This window comes from Chelonia mydas, chromosome 5 (assembly GCF_015237465.2).
Source record: "Chelonia mydas isolate rCheMyd1 chromosome 5, rCheMyd1.pri.v2, whole genome shotgun sequence".
NCBI classification, from domain to species: domain Eukaryota; kingdom Metazoa; phylum Chordata; order Testudines; family Cheloniidae; genus Chelonia; species Chelonia mydas.
The window spans coordinates 14592213-14618004 of NC_051245.2; the positions used below are offsets into that span (position 1 = coordinate 14592213).

At 43.9% G+C, this 25792-nt stretch overlaps 1 protein-coding gene across 9 annotated transcripts in view; it reads left to right on the top strand.

Annotated features, from left to right (window-relative positions):
- Window positions 1-25792, top strand: part of CTIF (cap binding complex dependent translation initiation factor) — a 334688-nt gene that overhangs the window by 214346 nt on the left and 94550 nt on the right. For 6 of the 9 annotated variants that reach the window (XM_037902488.2, XM_037902493.2, XM_037902492.2 and 3 more), the window contains 2 exons: window positions 21502-21946; window positions 25286-25615. In XM_037902488.2, the coding sequence (XP_037758416.1) occupies window positions 21502-21946; window positions 25286-25615 (775 nt within the window). The remainder of the gene's footprint in view (window positions 1-21501; window positions 21947-25285; window positions 25616-25792) is intronic. The other 3 variants (XM_037902490.2, XM_043547066.1, XM_043547067.1) reach the window with 1 other exon arrangement.

Below are 25792 nucleotides of genomic sequence, written 5' to 3' on the forward strand. Positions count from 1 at the left end.
GGCCAGAGAAGGCTCCACTCCTATATATCACCCATAGGCCTTGATCCTGCAAGCCCTTATATTGTATGCAAAGTTGTTGTGCCCCAATGAAAGGAAGTTATGTGTGGTCAAAATCAAGGTTCCTCCCTCCAGCAGTAATTCTCTAGCACCGTGCATGCCTACACCCTTATTCAAAGGTGTTCAAGGTAAGGGGATGGTGGGGTCAGGGCAGAAAATGGGAGTGTCTAAGGAATCTTCACTATGCTAATGAGGCATATTCACCTCTTAGTGAGCTGTAGCTCATGAAAGCTTATGCTCAAATAAACTGGTTAGTCTCTAAGGTGCCACAAGTACTCCTTTTCTTTTCTTGATGTTAGGATATAGATATACAGTCCTGTCTGTAAAGGCCTATACTCTAAGAATTTAGGTGTATTCTTATCACTTGGCTAGTTAGAGGTATAAAAGAAAGAATCAAAATCACTGTCTGCTGGTGTAAGGTCCTTCTCTTACTGTGACAGTCTGAGGCCCTGTTCTTAGGCTAAGGTCTTTGGCTAAGCGACAGAGGCAGCCATAAGCTGGGAAGCGATCGGTCACATCCTCACATTCCAAACTAGTCACATTGAAATAAGGTGCTATTGGGCTGTTAGAAATACAATCCTGTCCTGATAATGCCTATCGCCTCCAGAGAAAGGGAAGTGCCTAGAAAATGTAAAAGGAAACTTAGTTTGATAGCATCCTGTCCGGCAAGAACTCACTTATCAATAGCTGGGATGTTAAATCCTCCCTTCTGTATTGTTTTTTGTTTTTTCATGCTTTGTGTGTATATAAAAAGATCTTCTACGCTTTCCACAGTATGCATCCGATGAAGTGAGCTGTAGTTCACGAAAGCTTATGCTCAAATAAATTGGTTAGTCTCTAAGGTGCCACAAGTACTCCTTTTCTTTTTGTGTCTGGTTCTGTGATTGTTCCTGTCTGCTGTATAATTAATTTTGCTGGATGTAAACTAATTAAGGTGGTGGGATATAATTGGTTACATAATCATGTTACAATATGTTAGGATTGGTTAGTTAAATTTCAGGAAAATGATTGGTTAAGGTATAGCTAAGCAGAACTCAAGTTTTACTATATAGTCTGCAGTCAATCAGGAAGTGGGTGGGAAAAGGGAACAGGGAATGGGGTGGGGAAATTGGAATCATGTTTAGCTAAAGGGGGAAATGGGAACAGGGACACAGGTAAGCCTCTGTGGTGTCAGAGCTGGGAAGGGGGGCCCTAAGGAAGGAAACTGGAATCACCCCGATAAACATCAAATTGTTTGCACCTTTGGACTTCGGGTATTGTTGCTCTCTGTTCATGCGAGAAGGACCAGGGAAGTAAGTGGGTGAAGGAATAAGCCCCCTAACACTTGACCCTTACTCCTAGGCAGGAGCAGGTTAGGAAGGACCCAGCAGCAGGATCTGGCAGCCCTGCATTACTTGTCTTGCTCATTGCATTTTACCCTGTATTTACATCGTATGTGCAGCACCCTGCACCTGAGCCATGGAGGATCAAGCCCAAATTTTGTGTGTGTGTTTGGGGGCAAGGGGAACTTTGTGTTTCTAAGACGTGTTCCTTTACGCCAGTGGTTCTCAACCAGAGGTATGCGTACACTTGGGGGTGCTCAGTGGTCTTCCAGGGAGTACATCAACTCATCTAGATTGTCTAGTTTTACAACAGGCTACATAAAAAGCACTAGCGACATCAGTACAAACTAAAATTTCATATGACTTGTTTATACTGCTTTATATACTATACACTGAAATGTAAGTACAATATTTATATTCCAATTGATTTATTTTATAATTATATAGTAAAAATGAGAATGTAATTAATTTTTCAGTAATCGTGTGCTGTGAGACTTGAATTTTTATGTCTGATTTTGTAAGCAAGTAATTTTTAAGTGTGGTGAAAATTGGGGTACGCAAGACAAATCAGACTACTGTAGTTTGGAAAGATTGAGAGACACTGCTTTATGCTGTTGAGAAGTGTGCTAAAGACCATCTGCATTCAGTTCCCATCATGTTAGGGGGCCGTTTACAAACAAATTCAACTAACACAGTTGTGGACAAGGCATGACTTAATTAAAGTGGTTTTATTTAAAATAAGAAATAAATCTCAAGACTAGCATCCTAGCTTTTCAAAATCTGTTCTAGCCAATTCACATCCTGCGCAATAGTCTCACCTGAAACCAGCTGCATAGTACACTGTTTAAAAACAGTTCCTTAATGTGCTGGCAAGTGGAGTGTAGACTAGACACAGAAGACCTAAGAGTCAGCAATGTGGAGAATCTTCTCAGCGCCTTAGGGCATGGTTAGTGTGTGAAGAAGCTGCCAGCTTGAGTTGTTTGGGCTCTTATTTCTGAACAGTATTTCTGTCTGACCCCAGTTAGCAACTGATGTTTGCAAAATAAAGAAGTCGTGGCACTCGAAATACTTTCCATTCCCACTCTTAGTCTCTGCCCAAAATATTAGTATTAAAAGTATGACATCTATTCTGGAGCCGATATCACATAAACCACTTGGGGTTTTTTTTTCCCTAGCGTGGTTCCCTGTATAAGCAAATGAGGAGTTAACCAAACACTATTAGTGAATATTTTTAATTGTTTTTATTGCATTTGTTCCTGCTAATGCCAGAGCCGGATTTGTCTGCAAAGAGACCATCTGTAGCAAAGATGTTCCCAAGATTGAGTGGGAAGGGGTAGAGGTCATAAACGGCCATGAAGTTGTTGAATATCTGCTCTAAGTCCGGTAATGTCTTGTTTCAGGCTCGTCAGTCTTCAAGGCATGAATGAAAAATTTACTTTTTTTGCATTAAACTGACAGAAAATTCACTTTGGCTTCATTTTTCACCCCAAGGATGAGAAAAATAAACAACCCCTATGAATAGGTCTTAGAACCTGGCTCCCAGTCCTATAACCCTTAAATACTAAATTATGATCCATCATTATAAGTTTATTTAATGTGCTTAGAATGGGCCACCATCATACATGGGCAGGTGTAGCTCAAAAGCATCTTTGCTATTTGGACTGATATTTTACAAACAAGTTGTGTCGGAAATAATCGTTGGTCGTGGGATCAGAATTAATTCACATGTCTGGACAGCCGGTAGGAGGTCCTGCTGAAGCTTGCTCTGGCTTCTGCGGGAAAGACAATGTTTGTTGACTAAAAAGTACTGGTATAAATAGGTTATGGAAAAAACATACAGTCGGATGTCTCTTGCCTGCGGGTCAAAGAGTCATGAAGATCTAAATAAAAACAGCTGTAACAAAAGGGCAGTGGGTGGGATTTTTATACGTTCTATTTAGGACATAAGGTGATGGGTAGGGCTGGTGATGATGATGTGGAGTCTGGTTGGGATTTTGTGTTGGTGGGAGTTTAAACTAAATTTTATTATCTCTCTCTTACAGGATTATTTGAACTTTGGGTAACTAGGCGTTGGTATATTTTTAAAAGCTTTTAAAGGGCTCTTAGAGCTTGAGATGAGATCTCTTTTATTGTAGAGTAGTAAAATAATATAAATATTAATTAAATTCACATTCTCGGCAGTAGTCCAAGACCCTCGTTGTATTTCCACTCAGCGAATCTTCACAATACTGATTGCGTACTGTGGTTCATTGTGGTTAAATAAGTTAGAATGAAATGGTTTTCACTCCCGGGCTCTTTTAAGGATTTCTTGAAGTATTTGCTATTACATTTCCAAAAGCCAAATGGTCAAAAACATAACTCCATGTAACAGCGCTTTCAGTTCACTAATGCAGCCATTGCTAAGCATGTTCTAAATAAGATTTCTAAGTACTTCAGCATATTTATTAAAAAGAGGGGGGGGGCGAAAACTGCATGCAGCAATCCAAGCAACAGCTTGAGAGTCGTGGGGATGGCTTTCGAGTTGGCAATAGGTTGTGTGTGTAGGAAGGGGTCATCCAGAACAATTTGTGAAAAAACAAACAAAGCATTTAAAAATGTCATCTCTGTGCCATCTTTCATGCCATCTGTACTTCGGACCCTTCCCTGAGTTAGTATGCAAAGCAGCTGCACCCACTTTGATTTAATCCCACCTGAGGATTCACTTCCATGACGCTTACAAGAGACTAGCTGACTAAGGCCCCAATTCAGTCACTCATGTAAGCACGTGCTTAACATTAAGCACATGAATAGTCCCATTTGACTTCAGTGACCATAATTATGTGCTGAAGTGCCTTACCAAATCAGGTCCAACAGACCTAATCCAATGCCCCTTTAAATCAATGGTGATATTTCTGTTAACTTCAGTGGACACTGGATGTGGCCCATAGCCCATCTGATTGTCTATTTCACTGATTTATCTCGTTGAGTCAACTGCTGATTAATGCGGAGGAAGGGGCATAAGGGGGTTGGAATTGAAGCTGGGAAGCGGTGGGAGAGAAGGACACAGTCCCTGCCTCTGTGCTTTCCTCTGTGTTTGGAAAGCACCTAGCTCAGTTGGGTTCTGCCGAAACCTAAGAAAAACACAGAAACATCACCTTTTCCAACATATTAAATGATCAACCATACAAACTCTTCAGGTGTCAACCTTAAACAGCGTATTATATTTTGAAGTATTTGCTATTACATTTTCAGTATCAGATGTTGTATTAAAAGCTTCTTGTAGTACTCTGGTTTGGGGTTTTTATAATAGGTAAATGAAGTAACTTTTGTAGTAAGGGAAAAGGACTTGATTGCAAGACCATAGTCCAGTTTGCTGCAGGCAAACGCTCAGAGACCATGGTAACGAGTATGGTAAATAAGTACATTTAAAGATCTCACAGAACTTTTCCTAAGAGCAGGGCTCTGCCCTGGTGGTTGTGTCAAAAAATATCTCCACCCTGCATTGTTGTGTGGCAGGTGCCTCAATGTTTGGGTGCTCATCTTGAGAATGGATTTTCAAAGGATGGGTTTCCCCAGCACTTTCTGAGAACCCAGCCTTTTTACGGTGACTCCGGTTAGGCATGATGATAAAACATGTTGGAAGATTCAGGTTGCGTTTATTTTCTGTACGTAACAGAGTCCATGAAGCAATTTGGAGTGAAAGGTGCTTTGTGTGTGTATATCAATTAATGAAAATGTATAAATAATAAATGTGTGAAAGTTTTCATTTTTATTTTCAAAAGTTAATGTGTTTCCTTGCTTCTTTCTCATATGAGAAGAATGCAAACAAAAATGAAACCCGAGCCAACCAAAACCATTTGTGGGGAGGAAGCCAAAGGAAAGAGCTAACAGAAGTTCCGTTCATTTCCCCATACTTGATATCAGTTGTTGTTCTTTTTTGCTGGGTATTGAGTTTTTGGATTAAAAGGTGTGGAACCGTCAGCCTCATGTGAATGTTTCCCACTCCAAGCCGTAGCAAAGATATCAAACAGCCATAACTGGGCTGCAATAAACTGCATCCTGGAAACAGCATTTAGCTTCCATGATAACATTACTTAAAACAAGGATGGAACTAGAAAGGAAGGTGACCCATGGGACACTAGGACTTGGCACATTCAGAGTTATTCCCTGCTCTGCCAAAGACTTCCTTGGGCCACTTAGCCTCTCTGTACCTCAGTTTTCCATCTGTAAAATGGGGTACTAGTGCTGCTGTCCCTCACAGGAGTATTCTGAGAATCAATACATTAAAACCTGTGAGGTGCTCAGATACTGTGGTAATATATTAGTACTTTAGACAGAACTTGCTTGGGTGCAAACAGCTATCTTTGGTGAAATGTCAGAACCTCTAGAATGGAAATTAAGGTCCTGCTCCTACTGAAATCTATAGCAAACCTGCCAGTGACTCCAGTGAAGCAGGATTAAACCCTAAAGTCCTGATCCTACAAATGCTTGTGCACATGCTTAAAGTTACTCAGGACTGGGGCCTAAGCAAGTAATGCAGCATAGCAGAGAACAATAATATCTGGAGGCCAGATCTTGCCAATTAATCACCACTGCTGCAGGGAGAAGAGGCTGTTTCAGTATCCCGTGTTGTTCTGCATGAACAAAAGGATGTTATGCCAAGCAGTGCCAGACTTAAGCGAAGTGATGAATCGGAATTTGGAGGAGATTGGCAAGCCTAGGTGTTTTCCCCTTCAAAAGTACTATATTCATCATACATCTCAGGGGAATTGTATTATTTCTGGTGTCAAGAGGTCACCTCCTTGGCTGGGGATGGGTTCCCTTCAGATTTCATGCTGAGTGAAACACTTAATTCACAAAGGCTGGGCCAAGAGAAATCGGTTTGTTCAGGAGAATATTTAAGAGGTCTCTGCTTCTTTCTGGCTCTTTCTTTTCTAGCAAACTTAATCCAGTCAGCTAAGCAGAATAGTAACGAAGAAAGCAGTTGCCCCATTGGTATCATAGATGCCATAACATTTAACTCTTTTATTGCTGACTCTTGATGTAAAAAAATAAAAAATCTTCCCTTTCACCTTCTTTCCCTCCCCCCGCAAACACAAAATTGTACTAGTAAGATTTTCAGCAAAGCCCTACAGGTCAAGGGGGGAGTGGGAGAGGAGACACTTCATCAGATGGGTTTAACCATACTGAATATATTCATAATAAAAATGGCTATATGCACCTGCAGTGCTCTGTTCTTCCGGCCTTCTTGGGGTCCACTCATTCCTCACAGCCGCAGAATCTTCAAAGGGACAGTGGCAACAGGAGACCTGACTAATAGCAGAGTAGAATCCTCTCCATTGAGATGTCCCCATGGCTGGCTTTTCATCCCCACTAGTAGGAATTCCTGACTAACAGAACACACATTGTTAATAGTAAAGCTGGCCTCCAAGGGGAAGGCCTATGGAGTTAGAAGAAGGCACTATCTGCCCTGAGAAAAGGATTAGTATAAGCTTGCTCTCTGCTCTGGACCTATGTAATGTATTATCTAGTGTATAGCTATCTATACCTGTATCTATCTATAGACAAACTGTGTTTTGTATAACCGACCACAGCACAGAGCACAACTCTTTGGTAGTGTGTGGAAGGAAGGGAGAGATGCTGTACTGAAACAAAACCAGAGAACGGTTTTTAAAAAAATGTTGGAATTTGGGCTGGACACTAGTGTTAATGCTCCAATTCTTGCAAAAAATTTCCTGGGATCTCCAGTGACTGCAGGTATTCTTAATTGTTTTGGGGTGGTGCTCAGGAGCCCCCCAGAACCCCATCGTGTAAGGCGATGTACAAACACAGAACAAAAGACAGTCCCTGCTCCAGAGAGCTCACAGGGTAGGTAGGTAGGTAAGTAGTCAGGATGTTGGTGTTCTCATCCAAAAGAGCTAGTGTACATTGTGGGTTAAATTTCCAAAATGCTTTTTTAGGGATGTAGCTGCTTAACTCTCACTGGAGTTAATGGGAATTTCCTGACCAAATCGCTGTGCAATCACTATGAAAATGCACCCGTGTCTTGTCCTTAGACTTTCCACATGCCAGACAAAAGGGGTGAGCCTTCAGAGTACTCGTGTAGCTAAAGAGATGTGAGACAAGGCTGATGGGACAGAGCAACTGTGTTTTAGATCACAGCTATGCACGTGTCTGCAGTTATTTTCCCCACCACTCTGTCTTCCAGCCCCCCTTTCTAGGGAGCAAACATCATATTGAAACTTACAAGAATCCTGTATATTTTTGAGTGACATTTCTGGTAATCACTGAGACAGCTGGAGTCTTAGAGTTGTGGTGTATAGGCTCCCCCGGCAGAACAGACAGTGTTTCCGATTTAAGTTCTGCTGAATGGTACCTCATTTCATTAATTCAAAAATCAGTGCAGAGTGATGGTGCAAACGAAACTATGCCGTCTTAAAGGGCCATTGCATTTTAAGCTTGGTAACCTTGACCGGATCCTGTCAGTTTTAATACTTAATTCAATTAGTCTGTAACTCTGAGTGTCTCTTTAGTTTACATATTGACTTATGCCCCAAATCTTAGTCCCATTGAAGTGAATGGGTGCTTTGTCAGGGACTTGAGCTGGAGCAGGATTTGACCCTTAAAGGGAAAATAGTTATTTGACATAAAAGCCAAAGGGAAGGGGAAACAGACTGTCACAATGTCCCGATTATTTTTCCTTTTTCAACCAGAGAGGACCAATTGTACGCAGCTATTCCATTTCCAGGGAGTCATAAAATCTCTCTGTACAGAATGACTTTACCAAACTGCCGTATATGTGGCTGCATTAACAGCAGCATTTTCTTACGCAGAGGTGACGGGGGCAATTGTGTCTGTGCTCAGTGTTAATTCTGAGCTGGATTTCCTCAAAGGAAATGCATTAGGGCAACTTTGTCCATGGAGCTCCAAGCACTCTCTCAAGGCACAATGCAGTGACTAGTGCTCATGCCTTAGGTAGCAAAATAACATTGCATGGATAAGAATACGTGTCATAACCATACAGCTAAGGGTAGCCTAGAATTCCTCCTTACCTGTAATGGGTTAAGAAGCTCAAATAACCTGGTTGGCACCTGACCAAAGGGACCAATGGGGAAAGAAGATACTTTCAAATCTGGGGGGGGGAAGGCTTTCTTGGTGTGTTCTTTGGGGAAAGCAGAGAAGCATCAGGTCAAAAAACTCCTTCTCCTATAAACCATCCTGAACAAGTCTCTGATATTACAAAAAGAGTAAGTAATTAAGGCAAGGCACGTTAGAGTACCTTTTGTTTTCAACTTGTGAATTTTCCCTTTGCTAGAGGGAGGTTTATCCCGTTTTTTTGTAACTTTAAAGTTTTGCCTAGGGGGGGAATCCTCTCTGTTTTGAATCTGATTACCATGTAAAGTATTTACCATCCTGATTTTACAGAGAGAAAAGGAGTACTTGTGGCACCTTAGAAACTAACCAATTTATTTGAGCATAAGCTTTCGTGAGCTACAGCTCACTTCATCGGATGCAAAATCTGATTTTACAGAGGTGATTCTTTACCTTTTCTTTAAATAAAATTATTCTTTTAAGAACCTGATTGATTTTTCGTTGTTTTTAAGATCCAAGGGTTTGGGTCTGCATTCCCCTGAACCAATTGATGAGGATATTATTCTCAAGCCTTCCCCAGGAAAGGGGGTGTAGGGCTTGGAGGAATATTTTGTGGGAATAGGACTCCAAGTGGTCCTTTCCCTGGTTCTTTGTCTAAATCACTTGGTGGTGGCAGCATACTGTTCAAGGACAAGGTGGAAGTTGTGCCTTGGGAAAGTTTTTAACCTAAGCTGATAAAAATAAGCTTAGGGGGTCTTTCATGCGGGTCCCCACATCTGTACCCCAGAGTTCAGAGTGGGGAAGGAACCCTGACAATACGTTACAGGTGTTTTCTAAATAGCGTTTAGCAGTTTCTGTATCTCCATTCATTGAATGGCTCTGGTATGTGTCTCCATGGGAACTGATGTTTTATTGATTCACTGCGACTGCGCCTCCTGCTAGGGAACAGATCAAGTCTTGGGGAAATACACTACACTGTAGCAAAGAATATGAATTTGGGTTTTTCCAGAGCAATGGTCCGTGATCAACACATGGAGCAGCATGGCCTAGAGACCATTTCTCTCCAGCCAGAGAGGAAGTCGCTGCAGTGCAGCAATTTAAGTGACACTGAGGTGGGACAGAAAGAGGCAAAACTAACCTCTGTTTTTAAAAAAAAATGCTGGAATTTACAAAGGCTCTGACTGTCTCTGATTTCCAGTGGCATGGTGCATTTCCTGTGCTCTAATCAGTGTTGTCAGAATGCAACTGACATTGTCTTCAGATTGTTCTTTTAAAACGGTGGGTCAGACCCTCTGCTGGTGCGGACTGGTGTTAGTCCATTGGAGTCCGCTGAGGAGCTGCACCCAGGTTTCAGACAAATCTTCAAGTGTTTTTTGTTTTTTAACACTCCCTTCCTTCTGAGTGCTTGGTCCTGCGCAGTGCAGGTGCAGCGTGCGGTGCTTGTAAGAGCAAGGTGAAAAGAGGTGAGTGAGGAAGGGACTGCAGGGGAAAACCATCCTGCCCTAGTATCAGAAATAAGGTGTTGAAGCATGTGCTAAAGTGCATCCCTATTCAGCACACGTGTGTAGACCAGGCCTGCAGCCTAAGTTTGTGCTGTGCTGTGCTGAGTAAGGATGGCTTGTTGAATCAGGTCCTAAATGAGGATTGTGAAGCTCAACACATCATTAGAATTATGGCCTTGTCTCCTCAGAGGCACCTGTTATATCCCATTGCAATAGCCCAACTGTCAGCTTCGGGAGTGAATTGTTTTAAAACTCTGACATTGCACCTGACGAAAACCTCAGTCTAAGAAAAGTGTTTCCTCGACATGGCTATCCTGTCTGAGAAACGGAGAACAGCAAATCCCCATTTCCATTGGAAGGGGGAGGGGATATTTTTAATTTAAGAAATCATGCACACAAATCCGTAGAGCCCCATATATGAGTAGCAGTGCCAGAATCTGGATCTTTCTGGTCACCTCTTTTGGTCCCCATTGCTCTCCAGCCAGACTGGAGGTCTCTGCAGTGCAGCACCTTAGTGGACACTGAGGTGGGACAGAGATTACACCTTACCGCTGTCTCAAATGAAAGACCTGACCCATGAGCACTGCTACAGAAGAGCTAATTGACCTTATGCCCAGTTGGAGCCAGTGCTCCCTCAAATCAATGAGTGTTGGGCAATTGATTTCAGTGGGTGAAAGATTGGACCTGTTGTGTGTAAGGGGGACTTATAATCTATTTTACATAGTTTCTTATGCTTTCCTCAATGCCGTAGTATCTGAGTGGCTTCCAGCCGTGCATTAAGCAATGTCACTCATGTTTCGTGTGATTTGTTCTCTCTCCCTTCATGTCCCACGGGGGAGAATGGTGTGTGCGGTGCATGTTTTGTTTTGGGTAGGCTTTTTTTAATATACATGCTGTTCCGTGTTGATATCGGAGAAGGCAAGTTGAAGAAATCCACCTTGCACTTGGAGCGGAAGGTGGGAAGGTTTGTGTAAGTCCTTAGTTTCTCGTGGAATTTGTTCCACTGTCTGGGAGCAGCCCCCAAGAAAGGTCTATCTCCTGCACAGACAAGCTTTACCTTTAAGGGGGAGAGTTACATTGTGACTCGGGAATGAAGTTGTTGATCATGTTCTTCATCACAGAGTTTTAGGTGACCTTTTGGCTACCTTGGTCCCCGGTTATTGAGTGCCTTGAAATAAAGGACCAAGACTTTGAACTTGACTCTCTGATGGGAAGCCAGTGTAAAGAGCAGAAGAGAGGTGTGATGTGTTCTCAGTAGCCCATGTTGCTGAGGAGACACACTACAGCTGATCTCATAAAGATCAAGTCACAACTGAGCAAGTGAAGGAAAACACAAATTGGTTGTTCGACTGTAAATATGTCAGAATAAGTCTGTAATAAGAGTGCATTCAAAATGCTGATATCTGCAGAGGGTATGTTTCTAATCCCAGACTTCATGGTACGATAAATCCCTTCCTGTACAAATGCCTGTGCTGAGGAGAAGGAGGAAGGTTGTGTCTCTGTGTCTCGGTCCCACTGGGCCATCTGAGATACATGTATCAACAATCTTGACCTAGGAAACTAGGAGCTTCACAACTGAATGGCACAACATAAATCATGCACAGCAGTAATTCTATTATGAAACAATTACAAAACAGATTGAAACTGAGTGCTGCATGCGGCTCTGCAGAAATGAAGCGATTCTGCATTTGTAAGGCAAGAATGGAGGTTATCAGCACATGGCCACTTCCCAAACAACGCAACTTTTGGAATTATCTGCTTACAAACTACATGTTCTTTTAAATCCTTTAAATGAATCCATCTCATAAGCAGAACAAGCCAAATCTGAAAAGAACTGCATGTTTTTTTCTGTCCTCTAAACACCCCTTTTTTAAATATTCATTTTGCTTTCTTGATATTAATTTTGACTGCCGTTTACAACCTTGTATTGTGAACCATTCAGGGTGTGTCTTCACCGTAGAGTTAACCCAGATGGTTGGTGCCTAGGTCTGAGCACCGCTGTTAGCCTACCCTGGATGTGAGCGGCCACACTGCAAAGTCATACCTGAGTTTACTATGTCCTCACTGATGCTGCACTCACCTGTGTGTGGTTTCAGAGTAGCAGCCGTGTTAGTCTGTATTCGCAAAAAGAAAAGGAGTACTTGTGGCACCTTAGAGACTAACCAATTTATTTGAGCATAAGCTTTCGTGAGCTACAGCTCACTTCATCGGATGCATCCGATGAAGTGAGCTGTAGCTCACGAAAGCTTATGCTCAAATAAATTGGTTAGTCTCTAAGGTGCCACAAGTACTCCTTTTCTTTTCACCTGTGTGTGTTGCTTGGACTTCTGTGGGGCCACATCACAGCGTATTTTTGTGTTGCTGAGCCACTCTATGGTTCTTTCCCAATGAATTGTGGGAGACCTTGTCTGTCCTTCTGGACACACAGGGGCAATTGTGGGGAAGGCACAGGAGGACTATCAGCACTTGAGTGGTTTATCCTGTGTCCTCACTGCAAAGTAGGAGGGTTACCAGCCTGAGTTCAAGCTTCCCTTGGGTTTTAGCCTACAGGTCCAGCTGGGCCCAGGGTGAAAACACCGCTAAACTCTGGTGAGACAGGTGCATTGACATGCGAGGTAGCTCTGGTAAATGTGTGAGTTAACTCTGCAGTGACGACAGACCCTTAGTTTTCACAAGCTAAGCTGTGTTGGACTGGGTCAGTACTTGGATGGGAGACATCCAAACAACATCTAGGTAAAGCAGGGAGTGGAGCTGTTGTTTAAGTACGGGACACCCTTTCCTCTGTATCGGTTCTAAACCAGAGCCTCAGAAGGAGTGAATAGCCCATGTTGCTGGAAATACTGGGTCAGATACTCATCTGGTCTGAACAGGCAGTGCATTTTGGCATGAAATTGATTTCAGTGGCGCTATACGAATTCACTCCAGCTGGTGATCCAGCCTAGCATCTTTTGGAGAAACTTGAAATCCACCCTAGGTCTGTTTTACTTGTGAGAACCCAAGGCACTATCTGTAAAATGAGAGAAGGTGTTAACTCCGTGACTGGGCCATATTGCCAGCTGGGTATTTTATAGTCCGCCAACCTGAATTTTCCTTGTTCGTTTGGTTCCATTGGATACAGCAGTTTCCTTCACTTCCTGTTCTCATCAGCCATGTAGTATTTCTGTGCACTGTTAAACGGCTGCTGTGTTCCATCCCAGAACTGGCTGCTTTTAGTGATGAACAAAATGATCCCTGATGAGGCTTTCTTCCGGCAACTAATGGAAGTTACTCGATAGCAGGCCCTGGTTCTCATGGGAGACTTCAATCACCCTGATATCTGCTGGGAGAGCAATACAGCAGTGCACAGACAATCCGGGAAGTTTTTGGAAACGGTAGGGGACAATTTCCTGGTGCAAGTGCTGGAGGAACCAACTAGGGGAAGAGCTCTTCTTGACCTGCTGCTCACAAACCGGGAAGAATTAGTAGGGGAAGCAAAAGTGGATGGGAACCTGGGAGGCAGTGATCATGAGATGGTCGAGTTCAGGATCCTGACACAGGGAAGAAAAGAGAGCAGCAGAATACAGACTTCCTGGACTTCAGAAAAGCAGACTGTGACAACTTCAGGGAACTGATGGGCAGGATCCCCTGGAAGAATAACATGAGGGGGAAAGGAGTCCAGGAGAGCTGGCTGTATTTTAAAGAATCCTTATTGAGGTTACAGAGATAAACCATCCCGATGTGTAGAAAGAATAGTAAATATGGCAGGCGACCAGCTTGGCTTAACAGTGAAATCCTTGCTGATCTTAAACACAAAAAAGAAGCTTACAAGAAGTGGAAGATTGGACAAATGACCAGGGAAGAGTATAAAAATATTGCTCGGGCATGCAGGAGTGAAATCAGGAAGGCCAAATCACACCTGGAGTTGCAGGTAGCAAGAGATGTTAAGAGTAACAAGAAGGGTTTCTTCAGGTTTGTTAGCAACAAGAAGAAAGTCAAGGAAAGTGTGGGCCCCTTACTGAATGAGGGAGGCAACCTAGTGACAGAGGATGTGGAAAAAGCTAATGTACTCAATGCTTTTTTTGCCTCTGTCTTCACAAACAAGGTCAGCTCCCAGACTACTGCACTGGATAGCACAGCATGGGGAGGAGGTGACCAGCCCTCTGTGAAGAAAGAAGTGGTTTGGGACTATTTAGAAAAGCTGGACGAGCAGAAGTCCATGGGGCCGGATGCGTTGCATCCGAGAGTGCTAAAGGAGTTGGCGGATGTGACTGCAGAGCCATTGGCCATTATCTTTGAAAACTCATGGCGATCGGGGGAGGACCCGGATGACTGGAAAAAAGCTAATGTAGTGCCCATCTTTAAAAAAGGGAAGAAGGAGGATCCTGGGAACTACAGGCCAGTCAGCCTCACCTCAGTCCCTGGAAAAATCATGGAGCAGGTCCTCAAGGAATCAGTTCTGAAGCACTTAGAGGAGAGGAAAGTGATCAGGAGCAGTCAGCATGGATTCACCAAGGGCAAGTCATGCCTCACTAATCTAATTGCCTTCTATGACTAGATAACTGGCTCTGTGGATGAGGGGAAAGCAGTGGACATATTGTTCCTTGACTTTAGCAAAGCTTTTGACATGGTCTCCCACAGTATTCTTGCCAGCAAGTTAAAGAAGTATGGGCTGGATGAATGGACTATAAGGTGGATAGAAAGCATGCTAGATTGTCGGGCTCAACGAGTAGTGATCAATGGCTCCATGTCTAGCTGGCAGCCGGTATCAAGTGGAGGGCCCCAAGGGTCGGTTCTGGGGCCGGTTTTGTTCAATATCTTCATTAATGATCTGGAGGATGGTGTGGATTGCACCCTCAGCAAGTTTGCAGATGACACTAAACTGGGAGGAGAGGTAGATACGCTGGAGAGTAGGGATAGGGTACAGAGGGCCCTAGACAAATTGGAGGATTGGGCCAAAAGAAATCTGATGAGGTTCAACAAGGACAAGTGCAGAGTCCTGCACTTAGGACGGAAGAATCCCACGCACCACTACAGACCAGGGACCGAATGGCTCGGCAGCAGTTCTGCAGAAAAGGACCTAGGGGTTACAGTGGATGAGAAGCTGGATATGAGTCAACAGTGTGCCCTTCTTGCCAAGAAGGCCAATGGCATTTTGGGATGTATAAGTAGGGGCATTGCCAGCAGATCAAGGAACGTGATCATTCCCCTCTATTCAACACTGGTGAGGCCTCATCTGGAGTACTGTGTCCAGTTTTGGGCCCCACACTACAAGAAGGATGTGGACAAATTGGAAAGTGTCCAGCGGAGGGCAACAAAAATGATTAGGGGACTGGAACACATGACTTATAAGGAGAGGCTGAGGGAACTGGGATTGTTTAGTCTGCAGAAGAGAAGAATGAGGGGGGATTTGATAGCTACTTTCAACTACCTGAAAGGGGTTCCAAAGAGGATGGATCTAGACTGTTCTCAGTGGTAGCAGATGACAGAACGAGGAGTAATGGTCTCAAGTTGCAGTGGGGGAGGTTCAGGTTGGATATTAGAAAAAACTTTTTCACTAGGAGGGTGGTGAAACACTGGAATGGGTTATCTAGGGAGATTGTGGAATCTCCTTCCTTAGAAGTTTTTAAGGTCAGGCTTGACAAAGCCCTGGCTGGGATGATTTAGTTAGGGATGGTCCTGCTTTGAGCAGGGGGTTGGACTAGATGACCTCCTGAGGTCCCTTCCAACCCTGATATTCTATGATTCTATGTCATTCGTATTTCAGTTTGAAGATTTCAGAGACAACTTCAGGAAAAAAAGGGTGTAATGAAGGCTGGACGTTACTTTTCGGGGCAGCGCACTTATATTTGGGTTTTGCACACGTTATTATGCTGATTTACACTGGTGAAAATTCAATGTAGAGAGAGCCTCGATTCATCAGATCTAGCAGAAAAAGACATGATAAGAACCAATGGCTGGAAGTTGAAGCCAGACAAATTCACATTGTAGATAAGGCACCATTTTTTAAGTGACTGTGATTAACAATTAAAACAAATTACCAAGGGAAGTGGTGGCTTCTCCATCTCCTGATGTCTTCAGCTCAAGACTGGATGCCTTTCAGAAGTGATGCTTTAGCCAAACACAAGTTATATGTTAGGCAAACAAATTGGGGTCAACCGGGGCAACTGGGTGATATTTAATGGCTCTGATATACAGGAGGTCAGACTAGATGTTCTAATGCTCTCATAGGCCTTAAACTCTATGAATATGAATCTGTGAATGTAGGCTATGGCCCTAATCCTACACCATAGAAGCCAATGGGAGATTGCCATTTGACTTCACTGGGAGCAGGACCAACCAAGCCCCGTCTGTGCTTATTTTTATTAGCCATTCATCTGAATCTGCAGCTTCTTCATTAAGTTTTATGAACAGCTCTCCATCACTTGAAGAATCCTCACATTCTCCCCAGGCATCCTTCTACTTTTTCTGGGCTGGTTTACAAAGAGGTTGGACTCGTTACGCTCAGGGTGACCAGATAGTAAGTGTGAAAAATCGGGACGGGGGTGGGGAGTAATTGGCACCTATATAAGAAAAAGCCCCAAATAACAGGACTGTCCCTATAAAATCGGGACATCTGGTCACCCTACACTCTCTCCACGTTTTCCTGAATGCTGGACAGTTTCTGTGTTTCTGCCGGCTGCCAAGTCAATGACATCGCTATTTGTCTGACATTTTCTTTCCTTTGCCTCTTTATTTTCTGTAAACTTTTTTCCTTACTTGTTTAACTGCTGTGTGTTCAGTCGTAATTGGTGACTCTATTTGCAAATTTGCATTTGTGTTTGTTCAGCTGCTGGCCATATGAATATTGCTTTTGCAACTGTCAGAACTATGATCCTGAGTGTGTCTTTCACGTTCCTGTGTTATTGTTGCAGTCCAAAACTGGATCTTTAATGAGAGACACTCTTTTAATATTCTAAATTTCCAGATCTGTGCCAAGCAAATGTGCATATCCATAAGAGGGACAGACACAAATTTGTTGCACTAAACCAGTAAGATTGCATTTCACTGTTGATTCTGTACTAGTAATGCGAATAATCCCCACTCTGTGGTTCAGAGTCATCCTCATCCTCACACTCCAGTTCCCCTCTAGATAAATAACGCTGGTTATTTAAAACATTTCACATGGCAATTTATTATACTTTTCCTAGAACAAATTGCACTGATCTGCTAAATGTGCTCTGACAAAGGAAGTGGCCATTCATAAATATATTACAGTGGTCGGTGGCTAAACGGTCTCCAGATCTGTCTGCCAAACCAGTCAGCCCATCAGAACTGTATTCCTTGGTACCCGCATTAGTTCAACCCATTTTCTGAGGCCAACTGGCTTTTAACCATAAAGACCGAGGGCTTATATTTTGCTAAATGTGGGAAGAACAGACTCGTGCTCAGTGGCAATGGAAGGAATTTGTGTTTAGTCTCATACCACTGAATTTAGGTTTAAGACATTCAAAAAAAAATTTGGAAACTGAATGCGAGAAGAAATAGAAAAGGAGATGAGGAAGACGGGAAACTTTCCTGTTTGCTGTAAGTTACAATCTTCTTAAAATATAGATTCTCCACACAAGGCTCTATCAATATTTATCTGTTTCCATTAATTAATACAGTTGTGTAGATTGTTCTGTAAGTGTGTAAAGAGGTATTTGAGAGCTAAGCTTTATCCTTAATAGGGCAATGTCAATATAAAAGTGAGTTAAAAAAATCTTTACCTAGGTTACTAGTAATTCTTACATTGTTAAAATTGGAAGAGTATTATAGATCTAACTTACTTTTCATTTCTATTGCTTTGCACTTTCCTCTGCTTGAATGCCTGAGTTTAACTGGTCAATTTTGCTTTCTGTTTATGTTCAGTCTCAGTTTCCGGTTCTTATGCAGCAGTACGAGGTTATTGTGTTTGGGTTGCAAATATTGCAGGGGAATGATACAGGTAACACAACACATTTTAATTACAAGTAAAACATCTGTTTGCAAACAAAAATCTTTACTAAAAAAAATTAAAAAGTTAAGGCAAAAATGTTTCATTGGTGTCCAGCTAACACCTAAACTCAAAATTGCACGTTCTGTATAAAATTCTTTCTCTTGAAAAAACTCAGATGTTAGAATGTTTGAAAACGAATAGTGAAAAAGATCCAGCCTTCTGAGGGTTGAGGTGTAAGGGCCTAGAAAGAAGGGGAAAGACACTTAACATTACAAAGCCAGTTTCATGAATGTTATGGTTGCCCCAGTCCCTACATACAGTCTCTCTCCTTTTGTCAGTACAAATTGTGAATCTCCGTCATTGCAACTCCAAGGGCCTGAAAAGTGCTGAATTTTACAGTGCCAATCCACCATGCTTTTTAAACAAAGTAGCAAGGATTAAAAGGCATGCTGGGAACTGCTGCTGGTTTTACTGCTAGCCCTATGCAGTCTTTGAGAAGCCAACGCAATCCAGGGCTCTGGGGGGGTCTCCTTATAAAGGGACAGCACTGTAAATAGAGGCTCTCCTTTTTAGAGATGTCTGCTCCCTCACCTTGATGCATTCACAGTCCAGAACTGGTGACCTTACACGTCACTGCCATAGGGAAGCAGTTGTCATGTCACAGTCACCAGACTGAATGAGCTGGAGCAGAGAGTCTGATTAGATAAGAGCAAGAGCTTCTATTTAGATGCCCAGCTATCTGGATAATCAACAGCGAGAGTAAAGGAAATAACCCTGGTAAAAGCCGCACAACCTCTAAATGGGATTTGGATGCAATGTGGCGTTCTTAAAAAATTCCTGTGCATCTTTTTAAACTCTATTCCGGTGTTGCCTTGAAGATAACCTGGATTAAAGCAATGGAAAACCACACAGGTCATAGCCTACCCTAAATCCTGTCCTTTTTTATGAAAACAGGCCTTTAAACTTCCTCCACTTTTTTCATGTGTTGCAAACCCTGATAATCTTGTCTTGGGACAGCCTGTTTAGAAATCTGAAATGTCCAAGTTCAGATGGAGAATGCAAGACACCCTTTGGCTGCATCTGCTGGCAGGAATTTCCTCCAGCTTCAGCTTCTTGTAGAAAGGAGCAAGGGGAAAATGTCCTCACTTTTCAGTGTTACAGGCGCACACTTTGTTTGTTTGTTTGTTTGTTTGTTTATTGTTTAGGATGACAGTGTCTGCTTTGTGGGAAACATCCCACGCGAGATACTTTGGCTCCTCTAAAGAAAATACGGACTGTGGACACAAGTGAATGGGCGGCCAGATTACTTCATTCGTTTTACTGTTGCTTTTCAGGGAGACACACGATATAATCTAGTAGTGGGAGCAAGAGGCTAAGAGCCAGGACATTGTGGGTTGTATTGATGGCTCCCCCATTGACTAGCTGTGCTACCTAGGGCAAATCATTTGCAGACTTTTATTCCCATGTGTGCCTGGGTAAATCTCCACCATAGCTCTTAGTGACTCAGTTTTTCCATCTGTAAAATGTGGATAAAGGTTCTCCTCTACCTCACAAGGGTGTTGCAAGACATAATGATTGTGTGTAAAGTGTCTTTAGAGCTTTGGATGACATGTGCCATAGAGGGGCAAAGCATGTCTCTTCAGACAGAGCGGATAATGACTCCCTCTTTTTTCACTAGAAAGTAAACAGCTGAGCAGTAACAGGGGTCATGTCAGGAAGGAGCAGAAGCCCACACGCCACGTTCTTCTATAACTTGACACTCTTCTGTTCCTCCCCTGGCCCTCACAGGAACCTACTAATGTTCAGCGAATGTTGCTGGGCAAGCATGCCAGCATATGAAGGCCAAAAATAGGTGCATTTGGTGAGAAAATGCTATTGAAATCCATAGAAGTGGGAGGGCATTTTGTAGGGCACAGGGTGAAAACAGTCAGGGCTTTGCTGAAAAGTAAAGCCTGAATAGGGAGAGTTGGCAGCCGAGTGTTGGATTTTATATTTGTTAGTTTTCTTTTCTAATTTTGTCTCTTGATGCTCAGTTTTAGCAACTCCTGTTACATTTCAAAAAACTTTCTACCTGAACGAGAACAGGTAGAACTCAGAAACAGAACTCCTTTGAAACTGAGGGCTCCAAGTTGGTGGAACAGTGTGGGTACAACCAAAATTTCTTTTGTCATAAACTTATGGAAAAAAGTTTTCCTGAGATCTCTTCCTTGCTTGGCTTCTATCCAAAGAGACATTTTTATTTCTGAGGTTGGGAGAAGCCAACCCTTCAGATCTTTGGTCTAGAAGGGACTGCTAAACTAACATAGCAACAAGCTGGAATCCTTCAAAGGGGACCAAAGCAATTAGACATTCAGTGGGGCTTGACCACCTAACTCTCTTGAAAATCCAACCCAGCGTCTTGGGGGAAGGTCAGAGACGTGTCAGGTTTTGTACTGTCTTGGATAGCGATAAAACATCTCTCCTGTTTTGTTGGGAAGGCACACAGAGCTCTTACCTATAAGAGGGGGAAGACTTTCTAGTGAGACGTGAGACACAAAGACTATCTGAGACTAGGTGGCGTAGTCTGCCAGGTCAGTGGTGAAATACAGACCCAACTGGCAGAGATCAGACACACTGGGCGCAACAATATGTAAGATTTCTAGGGTGTCGTAAAGCCATCTTTGTTAGTGAAGCCTAGGGTTAGCTATCTGTCTGGGGTACTTACATGGCCTCCATTACCGTAGTATCTAACTGCCTCGATCTTTAAAGTATTTATCCTCCCAACACCTCCGTGAGGTAGGGAAGTGCTATTAACCCCATTTTAGAGATGGGGGGGCGCCCTAGAGCACAGAGAGGGTAAGTGACTTGCCAAGGTTGCATGGCATGTCTGTGACAAAGCAGGAACTTGAACCCAGCCTCCCAAGGCCAAGGCTAGGACTCTAACCACTGGACCATCCTTCCTCCTGTAACAACACATTCTGCAGCATTTGTCTAGTTGGTTTTTCTTTTACGTTCCTTTTGATTTCATACTTTTTCTCTCCATTTCTATAACCTGCCAATAAAACCTATTTGTATTTAAGACCAAAAGAATTGCTAGGCTTGGAGACTTGTTTGGGACAGTCACAGGCAGGTGCCAGAGAGCAAGTGAGAGCAGCTGACTCTAACCAGGAAGGAAAGACAAATGGGAGAGGAGGGGGAATAGTGGTGTGAGAACAGGGTCAAGGGCACACAAGAGATTGCTAACTCTGTCTAGCTCCCTGCAGCATAGCTCCAGGGAAAGGACCAGCATGGGAACGGGAATTATGTGAAAGACACTTGGTGGTGATCATCCAGGGGTCTATGGAAGTTGTGTTGGGTGCCCAGCAGGGCTTGGAGATGTATTGATCAGCATGAGAGTGCTCTGTGGGCTTGGGTAAAGCGAACATGTTTGGACTGTTATTGTTCGGGATTGTCCAATTGCAGGAAATCGCTCTCTTCGTCAATAGAGATCACGGAAATACTCAGTGCCACAAATTACATCATTGGAAAGCCCTTGTTCAGGAAGCTGTTGTGGCAAGTTTGTTGCTGTCCTGGTGCAGATGAATGTAGGAGAAGGTGAGGGGCTTGAGCATGCTGACTTGTGTGTTTGTGTTTGCAGGAGACAACAGAGGCCTCCTGGAGGAAACAAATCGCAGCAGCAGCACACGGATCATCAGCAAGGTACTGCCAAACACAGCAGGGAACACCAGAAACTCTACCAGGGAGGCCAAGCCCCTCACTCCTCAGGGAGGCCAGCCCACCATGGCTACAGCCAAAACCGGCGATGGCACCACAACCAGAAGCACTCGCCCAACGACAAGGAAACGCACAGAAATGCCAAAGAGACTGAGAATTTGAAAATCGAGGACGCCTCCGTCTGCACAGTGCACATCCCCCTGGAGATGCACCGGAGCACGGAGGTCGTGGAGAGACAGTCTCAGCAGTACATTCAGGAACCAGAAACCAAGCGGAGAGACAGTCTTCATGAGCGCATCGGGGAAAGGCCAAAGGTCAATTTGCTCCAATCTTCCAAAGACAGACTGCGAAGGAGACTAAAAGAAAAGGTACTATTCCCGTGGGGCGTTGAATTTCCCTTTATTAAAAGCTCAAATGTTAATCATTTCACACACCTACATGGGGCCTTGTTCCTGAGCACAGCCAAATTTATCGTCTCATCTCCTAAAGTCAACATTTCTTCTGGTGGGTGGCTGGGTTTTGTGGTTCTTCGTCAGGCCTTTTACTGAGATGCTGCTGAGTCTCTCTGTCTAACTGCGCCTGACCTGTTGTTTGGTGTTCATGTTAAGACCGAGTTTTGAAAGGAGGAATTGTGAACTCCCCCCTGCAGAAAACACCGCATGAAGATGAGGGTTTATGAGCCCAAATCAGGAGCACGTGCATTTCCCAGCCTTTTGCAAATGCCAGTTGAGTCTGTGGAGTGTTCTAAAATGTGGCTATGTGTCTCCTCCTGTATCTAGATACTGAGCGCAGAATTCAGACTTTGAACACTGGATACGTAGATTTAGCCACTTAAACCTGATATCCATTTATCTAGATAGATTGATAGCACCCTTATCCTTCCCCCTTCTCTTGAACAACTCAACAATAACAAAACTTGTGTGTGGAAGTGATGGATGAGAAATCCTTTTTGGAAACAAAGTTTCAAATTTCTAAGGGTTTAATAACTTAATAGTTAAGCTTTAAGCTTTAATAGTTTAATAGCTAATTTAATCCGTCCACATGCACCCTGGAGAATGCAGGATTTTTGTTGTGAGTGTATTTGTGCATATTGAAAAAATCCACACAAATGAATTTTCAGCAAAAATATCCCAATGTATAGTAAAAAATAAAATGCAGATATGCAGAGAACATCTAGTACATGAAATGAAACCACCAGGAACATAAACAGCTCTGTTGTGTGTTTGCGTGCACACCCATTTGAATATGTCTGTGTATCTGTATGTATGCAGTGCGAAGTAGACCATTTTAATTCTTAACATTCTCCTGTAAAATATAGATGATATGCAAACTGTTTTAAAATACTCACTTGCAAGTTTCTTTCCTGAGACCTAATGTAGAGTCTGATCTTGCAAATTCTCACTCACCTAAACAGTCCTTACTCGTGTGAGCAATTTCACTGACTTCTGTGAGACTATTTACATGAGAAGAGATGGTTTGAAGGATCAAACCCATAGTCATAGCTTCTAGGAGCGTGCGGTCATGTGAGAGCAATACTCCAGGTAAACACCAAGTTATGTGTATGCCTCATGTCCAACACTGAGCTTACACAGCTGACAGCTCCACCCATCAGGTTTCAAGGCCACACCTGGAATTTGCTAAAGGTTTCAGGGGACTTTCATGGAGTGTGGCACAGTGTTTTATCAGTGGAAAAAAAGGAAGAGAGGACATCAGCTCATAGCAAATGTGAGATGTCCACTGCGTGTCTGTCCCTAACAAAAAGTTTCACAGTGTAATTAAATGTTAAAAAGCTGCAATACTGTGAGTGGTAATGTTATTAATTTAAAGGCACAAAAGCCAGGAGATGAAAAAGTTAGAGCTCTTGTAGTAACTGCAATTCGTTCACATTGTGCATATATTGCATGTGATAGTCTTGATTATCGCTGAGGTTGTTCAGTGTCTATCCCGATCTAGGTACTTCTGTGGCATTGTAGCCGTATAATCTGAGCACCTCACAAATATTGGTGAATTTATTTTCATAAAAGTCCATAAGATAGGAAAGCAGCATTATTCCCATTTTACAGATGGGAAACTGAGACATGGCGCGATCAAGGGACTTGCCCAGGATCACACAGGAAGTGTCTGGATGAGTCAGGACTGGACTGAAGATCTGAGTCCCAGCTCAGTGCCTTAAACCATCAGGCTAATGTTCTTCCCACTGACCAAAGTATAGGGGCTGTGAGTTTGTAACATGAGAGGGAGAACGGAGCAACGTCTACTGGGACTAGCCTACCACCACTAGGAAAGAAGGGAAAGTGAGAAGAGTGGAAGAGAGAGAGGGAACGGCATAACATGGCTGACTCTCATGCAGCACTTGCTGCACAAAAGCAAAAGGAAAACCTGCATTCCTGGCTACTTAAGCAGAGCTAGCTCCTTATAGCATTCTACTAGTCAGTGACTGAATAGTCAGAGTTCCCTGTTGCCTGCAATATGTTGCAGAAATCTCAAGTGCTTTGCTTACTGCTAATCATTGTGAGCTGCTCAGAAAGTTATGGGAGGGCTTGACTAGAATATCCATAGCGCTTTCCACCTTCCAGATACTTTATGAGCATTAAGTAATCCCCACAGCTTCCCTGTTGCAAAGCTAGGTCTCATGCTACGCAAATTGGGAAATAACTATGCTAATGTCTGCATATGCCCAGTGTGACCTTGCATAGGCGGTGCGTTATATAGGCCCGTGGTTCCAGTGCTCCACCAATATTCAGGAATGTGGGCCCGGCTCCAACAATGTTTGGGCTTATATTTTCAGAGCCGTCCCGTCCATAGGATGGGACTGGGGCAACTGCCCCAGGCCCTGCGCTTTGGGGGGCCCCACACTTCAGGGGGCCACAGGGGCCAGGGTGGCCTGGGAAGTTAGCGGGGGGCCTGGTGCTGGCAGCAGCGAGCGACCTGGCCCCAGCCTGCCCCACTCCGCCCCTTTCTGCCCCTGTTCCACCTCACCCCCACTCAACCCCTTCCCCAAAGCCCCCCCCCACCTCTTCCTGCCCCTGCTCCACCCCTGCCCTGTCCCCATTCCACCCCTTCCCGCAAACCCCTGCTCTGCCTCTTTCCGGCTTCCACCCCCTCCTCTGAGCGACGCCGGGAGCTGGCGGAGGAGGGCGGGCTGGGGCCGGGTCACTCGCTGCTGCTGGCACCAGGCCCTCTGCTGACCCCCCAGGCCACCCTGGACCCCGCAGCCCCCTGAAGTGCGGGGCCCTGGTCCGTCCTATGGATGGGACACCTCTGCTTGGACCCGTTCTGGGCACCAGCAAAAATTATACAAACCTGGGGCCCTTGTGTCCTTGGTATTTCCAGGTGCCTGAGCAGAGTCATGCTGAGTCAGTGTGTTCACGGTATCAGTAGCTCTGGTTTTTCTCCGCAGGCAAACTTGGCTGATGGGCCCTTAGTAAATGTCACACCTCTGAGGTACAAAGGTACATCTATCACATGGGGACACTGAGGCACAGAGATGTCATATGACTTGCACAGGAGTCATAGATGGAGTCGCTGTCGGAGCAGGAATTAGGGCCCCCAAATTCTTGGCTCCCACTCCAGACCTCAGACCACTAGAGTGTGCTGCTAGAACATGCCTCGTTGTAGATTTGATTGTATGACTCCCATCGCCCCCTACCCCCTGTTTTCTGTGAAAGAACAAGGGCTGATATGTCTGTTTTTTCCTTGTGTAACAGATGCCTTGTCTTTCCCTTTTCACGGACCAGGACGAAGTGCCGGTGGAGGCGACCAACCCCCAAAAGAACAAAATGGACAAATTAATTGAAATCCTCAACAGCATGAGGAACAACAGCAGTGACGTGGATTCCAAGCTCACCACCTTCATGGAGGAGGCCCAGAACTCCACCAACTCCGAGGAGATGCTGGGCGAGATTGTCAAGACTATTTACCAGAAAGCAGTGACGGACCGCAGCTTCGCCTCCACAGCCGCCAAGCTCTGTGACAAAATGGCGCTCTTCATGGTGGAGGGGACCAAGTTCCGAAGCCTGCTTCTCAACATGCTGCAGGTAATTAGATATTTGCAGCTGCTCCCAGTGTGTTATTACTAGAAAGAAGTCCAGGAATTCTGACCATAGTTGAGCTTTTCCCAAGTTCCATTCTTGCCCAATTAATTATAGAAAAGAAAAGTGTAAGTGAAGAGAGGGCAGTGGTTTTTGTGTTTGTTTATGCAAGTGTTTCATGGT